The 9,520-nt window shown below is 42.1% G+C and overlaps 1 protein-coding gene across 1 annotated transcript; it reads left to right on the top strand.

The window, feature by feature from the left end:
- The first annotated feature begins 4,016 nt into the window (after nucleotides 1-4,016).
- mstn2a (myostatin 2a) lies at nucleotides 4,017-5,521 on the top strand. The gene is given in 3 exon segments (NM_001124576.1): nucleotides 4,017-4,356; nucleotides 4,515-4,885; nucleotides 5,141-5,521. Coding segments are annotated over 3 exon segments (1,092 nt in total).
- The last annotated feature ends 3,999 nt before the right edge of the window (nucleotides 5,522-9,520 follow it).

Below are 9,520 nucleotides of genomic sequence, written 5' to 3'. Positions count from 1 at the left end.
TACTTTTAATCTCGGACAAAACAGAGATGCTTGTTCTAGGTCCCAAGAAACAAAGAGATCTTCTATTGAATCTGACAATTAATCTTGATGGTTGTACAGTCGTCTCAAATAAAACTGTGAAGGACCTCGGTGTTACTCTGGACCCTGATCTCTCTTTTGACAAACATTATTATTTTACCATGCTGGACATTTATGAACATTTGAACATCTTGGCCATGTTCTTTTATAATCTCCACCCAGCACAGCCAGAAGAGGACTGGCCACCCCTCATAGCCTGGTTCCTCTCTAGGTTTCTTCCTAGGTTTTGGCCTTTCTAAGGAGTTTTTCCTAGCCACCGTGCTTCTACACCTGCATTGCTTGCTGTTTGGGGTTTTAGGCTGGGTTTCTGTACAGCACTTTGAGATATCAACTGATGTACGAAGGGCTATATAAATACATTTGATTTGATTTTTGAATTTCAAAATCTCGGCAGGGTAGCCTAGTGGTTAGAGCGTTGGACTTGTTCTGCCCCTGAACAGGCAGTTAACCCACTGTTCCTAGGCTGTCATTGAAAATAAGAATTTGTTCTTAACTGACTTGCCTAGTTAAATGAAGGTAAAACTAAAAAATATGACCTACTGAACTCAAGTAAGGTTCAGAATGTCCACTGACTACACTTGTATATTGCACACCCTTTAGTTTGTCCATTTTCATCTCACACATTTAACATGAATTTTTCTAAATTGAAAATTTCAATAGCTCCTTGGACATGTGACCTAATGACTTCGAACAAGATTCCGAATGTCCACTGACTACCCTTCTATTATTGCACACCCTTTAGTTTGTCCATTTTCATCTCACAAGATTTTACATACATTTTTCAAAATGTAAAATTTCAATAGCTCCTTGGTCATGTGACCTACTGACCTCAAACAAGGTTCAGAATGTCCACCTTACCTTCATATCACACACTGATGTTTGTCTACTTTCATATCATGCTATTAGACTTAAATATGTAAGCTTTTCAGGCCTTCATTTCACATGGGTGTTCATTTTTTTTTTTTATTAACACATTTTCCAGCCTCGCAATAACTATCTTTCACATGGACACTGAAAAGATCTGCAAGTGGCTGTATGTGGTATGGATCAAGGATAGGAGAGGTGTTCGAACAGAGGTGCTTAAAGGAAGGTAGGCCTCACGAAAAACACTGTTTCATGAGCTCTTTTTAATCACAGTAATAGGCAGGGATTTGTCAGTCAGAGTGAGCTTGATAAGGTGAAAGAATCCTTTTCATAGCATCCCTTTCATATACTGTAGATTAAGACTAATCCTTCTACGTTGAGTATTGGAACGCAGTTTCCATAACCTGATAATGACTTGATATTTGAGTGCATTCACAACAAGCCACCTGCAGACAACTTACAAGATGCAATAGCACATTTGAGGGTTTGTTTTTCTGATGAAAATAGTTATTTCTAACTGGAAAAATATATTCCTAGGTCTTTTGTGAGTAAAATCCTTTTTCCAAAATTGATTTAAGTACATTTTTGTGAAGAAGTATGAGCGTTGTGATATGGGTCATTTAATAGTAAAATCATTTAAGGGATCAAAACATTTCTATATTGCTACCCCAGTATCTGCATGAACCATCAGGCCAAGTGTTTTTGGTTGACCTGCTGGACAGAAAGAGAAGGAGGAATCGGAACACTGCATTCAAATTCAGGTCTTAGTTATTCCATTGTACTGGATCTAATACATATTAGCATTTTACATACATTCATAAGTGTAATCATTTTTTATGACATACTGTGAAAAACTCTCTTGGCTGCTGGCTCTGTCACTTTCAGACATGCGCAGAGCAGACTGAAAGGGGAAGGGTAGCTCTTGACTTGAACCACAGGGGTTCTCTGTAAAGAGAGAGTAATCCAAAAGGCACAGACACACCCCTTGACTTTCAATTGGCACCCTTGACTTGTGTGTATTCTCTCCTGATTGGTCTCTGTGGTGCTTAGTCAATGGGAACTCCGTTGCCGGCCCCATCATAACGTTTTTTACACAGTCTGGCAGTCTGACTAAAGTGCCAGAGGTATGAGGAGAGACATCCTCCTTTGTATTTATGGGAACAAATATCTCCTAACACTTTGGATCCTATTCTTGGACAGATAGAAGGCACAATGCGTCAATGCAAAAAAAAAAATACTAATGACTGTCCATGAGTAACCTCAACCTTGTGGGTCTGTGGGTGTTTGGGGAAATAAAGTGCCAACTAAATTCTACCAGTGACGAGTCTCTCATGTTAAAAAAAAAGAATAATTGAGTTAATAAAGCCGCATACAAACATGGTCTCTTTTTTGCCTTCTTGAGTAAGGCAGCTCCAAAATGCAGGTGTTCAAGCCTAGCTCAGATCTTTCTGTGGTGGTGGGGCAGCCAGCGGAAAATATGAAGGGTAGATGTTGGTGATATTCTCTAGTTGCGCCGTGATTAGCCCTGTGTTCTGTCACTCATGGGGAAGTCTAAGGGTAGACCTCGAAAATTCAAATATAATAAAATCAAATTTTATTGGTCACATACACATGGTTAGCAGATGTTATTGTGAGTGTAGTGAAATGCTTGTGCTTTGACAATGCAGCAATATCAACAAGTAATCTAACAATTCCACAACAACTACCTAATACACACAAACCTAAGTAAAGGGATGGCTGGGCACTTTAAACACTCTGTGAAGTGCCACCTTCCTGTTCAAGTGAGCACAGCACAACAAGGTGAGTGCAAAAATGTATTGTATGCTGCTGGTATAAATTATGTAATATGCCAGGGATATATGTACACTGTAGCTAAGAAAGTAATACTAAGTGTATGTTGTGTAGTAAGATGTTAGTAGACCATGTGCCTCACCCTAATAATTTGGTCTATGTACCCCTCTTAATTTTGCCTACTGTTCTGACTTGGTGGTACACATGTAGCCTATAACCTGTTTTAGAGAAATGTAATCATCAAATTTTGTAAGAGCTTTCATTGTCTGCTTATATGGCCCCTTTATTTATCTGACGGTTCTGACTTGGTGTACAGGGAGAACACTGTAAGAACGGCTCATGTTCTGAATTCTGTTGCTGTACATTTTAAAAGTGCTAAACAAATAGTTAAATTGACTACGTCCCTCCTAGTTCGCTCATTAATGTCATTAATTACGAATGGCCTCTTATTCGCTTGTCGTCCCTTTATACCATAGTTTGTACATCTCATTTGTCATTAGAAATCACATTTGTTTAAGCAAGTCAGCCATATCATTTATGTTTTTTAAAAGGCAGTAAATGAGGCTGAATGAACTGTTTCCCTGCCAGACAAGGATCTGCTGATGACCAGTTGTAGCAGTGGTAAGATGTTAGGACTGCCATTGGGACAGCTTTATGTAGGCCCAAGCAGTTTGTGGGGACAGTTTGTCACCGTTATAGTGCAATTAATGTATTGTTTAGTGTTGTGTTGTGTAATGGCTTTGCTGGCATGCATCCCACATTTATTTTATTTTTTTGCCCCACCAAGATGTACATGCTAAAATCGCCACTACACATTAGCTATTTAATGCAACAGTTTTTGTGACAAAATTACACTAGTGTTGAAAATGCGATGGAATAAAAAAACGTACGTGAAAAAGTAGGCGTACATTTTGTGTGCACCACGTCATCGGGCACTGATTTGTATCCACAACCAGTCATTTTGGTGGAAACACACCACAGGTGGAAAAATGTTATATTTTCTTTAAGTGGAGTCTAGAATATTCGCATGAAAATCTGTTGCCAATAGGATGGAAACATAGCTACAGATAGCGCATGCTTCCAGTAATTGGCCTATGGCATTTTAAAGCTGTCTATCTCTTTAAAACGGAAACAAAACATTCATCTCTAATGCAGCCAATCAGAATCATAAAAGGGAGATGGGGAGATTATAAAAAATAGTAATTAAAATATTTGTCACTGTGTTATATAGGCCTGGAATAGGCTATTCTGTCCAAAGTGGGATTAAAAAGACAAGTGACAGGATGCAATTTATGCTTTACCTGACACTCTTAGGTGTACTTAGCACCACCATGGGGATGAATGAAACCACGAGGCGCCAAGCCAACGTAACAGAAGAGGGAGAAGTACAGCAATGCTCAAACTGCGAGTTCAGAGAACAGAGCAGACTAATGAGACTCCACAACATCAGATCCCAAATTCTCAGCATTCTGAGGCTGGAGCAAGCTCCAAACATCAGCCGAGAAATGATCAGGCAGCTCTTACCGAAAGCGCCTCCCTTGACACAACTTATAGACCAGTATGAGCATCGTGTGGAGGATGAGGAGCGTGCCACCACTGAAACGATCATAACCATGGCAAAACGTAAGTAATTAAGTATTTTATCATACAAAAGTGGGTAGTTTATGCCTGCCATGCGCCATGGAACCAGAAAAGTCTGTGCGTAAATTCACCGGTGTGCTGTGCTTAATTGGGTTCCAAATGGACAAAACTGGGACTTATTCTAGCTCTTCTCTTTTTAGCTGGACCAATGTCACAACAAGACGGAATACCGTCTTGTTGTTTCTTCAATCTCAGTCCGAAGATTCGACCTAACAACATTTTACATGCACAACTTTGGGTGCACCTGCGACCAGCTGACACAGTCACAACTGTCTTCTTGCAAATCTCCCGCATAAAAGCAACCACTGAGGGAAACTCACGCATACGGATCCTCTCCCTGAAGATCGATGTGGCTTCTGGTGCAAGCTCTTGGCAAAGTGTAGACATCAATCAATTACTCAAAACCTGGCTTCGTCAGCCAGAAACTCATTATGGTCTCGAGATCAAAGCTTATGATTCGAAAGGGCAGGACTTGGCTGTCACGGTAGCTGAGCTGGGAGAAGAGGGACTGGTAAGTACAGGCCTACAGTGTAGGCTGACTACCATCTGGAATGTAATTATATCATAATTACTAATTATTAATGATTTTGCCTTTAGGCATCATAATAGGTTAGTTACAAGGTTTAATCAAATATATTATTATTGATAACCATGTATACACATAATCCATCCACAGTGGAGATTTCATTCCATCAGAGTTATGCCACCAGATGTTTGCAGTGCCGTTTTGTTTTGGATTTCATTCTTATTGTCATTCCATTCACAGCAACCCTTCATGGAGGTGAAGATATTGGAGAGCCTAAAACGTTCCCGGAGGGCCTCAGGCCTGGACTGTGATGAGGAGTCTTCAGAGACGCTGTGTTGCCGCTACCCCCTCACCGTTGACTTTGAGGCCTTTGGGTGGGACTGGATCATTGCCCCCAAACGCTACAAGGCCAACTACTGTTCTGGAGAGTGTGAGTACATGCACCTCCAGAAGTACCCCCACACTCACCTGGTGAACAAGGCTAACCCCCGGGGTACCACAGGGCCCTGTTGTACTCCAACTAAGATGTCCCCCATCAACATGCTCTACTTCAACCGCATGGAGCAGATCATTTATGGGAAGATACCATCTATGGTGGTGGACCACTGTGGCTGCTCCTGAGAGGGAGGATGAGAGGACTGGACAACACACGCATGGACACACACACACACACACACACACACACACACACACACACACACACAGTGTTGTGTAATGAGTTAAAAAGTTATCCCAAAGTGAACCCTCTTACAAGAATCCATAATATTTTTGCATAAAAGGCTACAAGAGACATGTGGAGTTTGAAAAACATGAACCCTTTGCTCTGAGTGAGGACATGAACTGCCCATACTCTCCCCCCTGAGGTTCGTTCCGCAATGTGGCTGGAACTGCTATAAACATTTAAGGACACATAACACAATTGTCATAGGAGTGCAAAACCTGCACTGAAACAGATGTCCCCGATATTGTGGATCACAGGATTTTGGAACAGCTTGGTGGTCCTCAGAACACAGTGTCACATACAGAGCTATTCTATTAGCCTACATGAATTGAAACCAAAAATGATATGTTCCTTATGTAGCTAAATGTTTTAGGCCTATAGTCATATTATATTGTGATCAGTTTAGCCTACAGATCATGATAGGAATATTATGTTTTGCATTAGAGCTTCCCTAGTACTATATCAACTCAAATATATTTCTATTTGTCACATGCGCTGAATATTACTCTACTGTTGGAGCTAGGAAAACAAGCATTTCGCTACACCCGCAATAACATCTGCTAAATATGTGTATGTGACCAATATTTGTATTTTATTAAATACTGGTGTAAACTTTAATGTGAAATGCTTGCTTTACAAGCCCTTCCCAATGATGCAAGAGTTTCCAAATAATAATACAAAATAAAATAGTAACACAAGAAATAAAATAAAACACAAGAATGGAGCTATTTACAGAGAGTACCAGTACCAGATTAATGTGCAGTGGTACAAAGTATTTCAGGTAGATATGTAAACTCAGCAAAACCAGAAATGTCCTCTCACTGTCAACTGCGTTAATTTTCAGCAAACTTAACATGTGTAAATATTTTTATGAACATAACAAGATTCAACAACTGAGACATAAACTGAACAAGTTCCACAGACATGTGACTAACAGAAATGGAAAAAATGTGTCCCTGAACAAAAGGGGGGTCAAAATCAAAAGTAACAGTCAGTATCTGGTGTGTCCACCAGCTGCATTAAGTACTGCAGTGCATCTCCTCCTCATGGACTGCACCAGACTTGCCAGTTCTTGCTGTGAGATGTTACCCCACTCTTCCACCAAGGCAACTGCAAGTTCCCGGACATTTCTGGGGGGAATGGCCCAAGCCCTCACCCTCCGATCCAACAGGTCCCAGATGTGTTAAATGGGATTGAGATCTGGGCTCTTCGCTGGCCATGGCAGAACACTGACATTCCTGTCTTGCAGGAAATCACACACAGCAGTATGGCTGGTGGCATTGTCATGCTAGAGGGTCATGTCAGGATGAGCTTACAGGAAGGGTACCATATGAGGGAGGAGGATGTCTTCCCTGTAACGCACAGCGTTGAGATTGCCTGCAATGACAACAATCTCAGTCCGATGATGCTATGACACACCGCCCCAGACCATGACGGACCCTCCACCTCCAAATCGATCCCGCTCCAGAGTACAGGCATCGGTGTAGCGCTCATTCCTTCGATGATAAACGCGAATCCGACCATCACCCCATGTGAGACAAAACCGCGACTCGTCTGTGGAGGGCACTTTTTGACAGTCCTGTCTGGCCCAGCGATGGTGGGTTTGTGCCCATAGTCGACGTTGTTGGTGATGTCTGGTGAGGACCTGCCTTACAACTGGCCTACAAGCTCTCAGTCCATCCTCTCACAGCCTATTGTGGACAGTCTAAGCATTGATGGAGGGATTATGCATTCCTGGTGTAACTCAGGCAGTTGTTGTTGCCATCCTGTACCTGTCCCGCAGATGTGATGTTCGGATGTACCGATCCTGTGCATGTGTTGTTACATGTGGTCTGCCACTGCGAGGACGATCAGCTGTCCGTCCTGTCTCCCTGTAGCGCTGTCTTAGTCGTCTCACAGTACGGACATTGCAATTTATTGCCCTGGCCACATCTACAGTCCTCATGCCTCCTTGCAGCATTCCTAAGGCACGTTCACACAGATGAGCAGGGTCCCTGGGCATCTTTCTTTTGGTATTTTTCAGAGTGAGTAGAAAGGCCTCTTTAGTGGCCTAAGTTTTCATACCTGTGAACTTAATTGCCTACAGTCTGTAAGCTGTTAGTGTCTTAATGACTATTTCACAGGTGCATGTTCATTAATTGTTTATGGTTCATTGAACACACATGGGAAACAGTGTTTAAACCCTTTACAATGAAGATCTTTGGATTTTATTTGGATTTTTACAAATTATCTTTGAAAGACAGGGTCCTGAAAAAGGGATGCTTCTTTTTTTGCTGAGTTTACATGAAGGCAGGGTAAAGTGACTAGGCATCAGGATAGATAATACTGTTTGTGTGTTTGTGTTGATTTGGTATGTGTGTGTGTGTTATGTCTATGTGTGCATATGTAGTGAATGTGTATGTGTATGGGTTTTGAGTGTCAATGTATTGTGTGTGAGTGAGTGTGTACATGCTATGTATATTTTGTCAAGTGAGTGTGTGTAGGGTCAATGCAGATAGATTGGGTACCATTAATTGACTATTTAAATCAAATTTGATTGGTCACATGCAAGTGTAGACCTTACAGTGAAATGCTTACTTACAAGCCCTTAACCAACAATGCAGTTAAGAAAATAACCCAAAAAATAAGAAATAAAAATAAAATAATGAAAGAACAATAATAGAATAGTATAGAATAGAGTATATACACATGAGATGAGTAATGCAAGATATGTAAACATTATTAAGTGACTAAGATACCGTAGAATAGTATAGAATACAGTATATACATATGAGATGAGTAATGCCAGATATGTAAACATTATTAAAGTGATTAGTGTTCCATTCCTTAAAGTGGCCAGTGATTTCTAGTCCATGCCTATATGCAGCAGCCTCTAATGTGCTAGTGATGGCTGTTTAACAGTCTGATGGCCTTGAGATAGAAGCTGTTTTTCAGTCTCTCGGTCCCAGCTTTGATGCACCTGTACTGACCTCGCCTTCTGGATGATAGCGGGGTGAACAGGCAGCTTGGGTGGTTGATGTCCTTGATGATATTTTTGGCCTTCCTGTGACAGCAGGTGCTGAAGGTGTCCTGGAGGGTGGGTAGTTTTCCCCGCGTTGGGCAGAACGCACCACCTTCTGGAGAGCCTTGCAGTTGCGGGCGGGGCAGTTGCCGTACCAGGCAGTGATGCACCTTGACAGGATGCTTTCAATTTTGCATCTGTAAAGGTTTGTGAGGGTTTTAGGTGCCAAGCCAAATTTCTTTAGCCTCCTGATGTGGAAGAGGCTCTGTTGCGCCTTCTTCACCACATTGTCTGTGTGGGAGGTCCATTTCAGTTTGATAGTGAAATGTATGCCAAGAAACTTGAAGCTTTCAACCTCCTCCACTGCGATCCCGTCCATGTAGATAAGGGGGTGCACCCTCTGCTGTTTCCTGAAGTCCACAATCATCTCCATAGTCTTGATCACCTTGAGGGAGAGGTTGTTGTCCTGGCACCACATGGCCAGGTCTCTGACCTTCTCCCTATATGCTGTCTCGTCGTTATTGCTGATCAGGCCTACCACTGTTGGGTCATCGGCAAACTTAATGATGGTGTTGGAATTGTGCCTGACCATGCAGTCATGAGTGAACAGGGAGTACAGGAGGGGACTGAGCACACACCCCTGAGGGGCCCCTGTGTTGAGGACCAGCGTGGCGGATGTGTTGTTACCAACCCTTACCGCCTTGGGGCGCCCCGCCAGTTGCAGAGGTAGGTGTTTAGTCCCAGGGTCCTTAGCTTAGTGATGAGTTTTGAGGGCACTATGGTGTTGAACGCTGAGCTGTAGTCAATGAATAGCATTCTCACGTAGATGTTCCTTTTATCCAGGTGTGAAAGGGCAGTGTGGAGTGCAATAGAGATTGCATCATCTGTGGATCTGTTG

This window comes from Oncorhynchus mykiss, chromosome 7 (assembly GCF_057628025.1).
Source record: "Oncorhynchus mykiss isolate SJ-2025 chromosome 7, ASM5762802v1, whole genome shotgun sequence".
Lineage (NCBI taxonomy): Eukaryota > Metazoa > Chordata > Actinopteri > Salmoniformes > Salmonidae > Oncorhynchus > Oncorhynchus mykiss.
The sequence above is the reverse complement of the archived record's forward strand: the minus strand, read 5'-3'. Positions and strand labels throughout refer to the sequence as shown.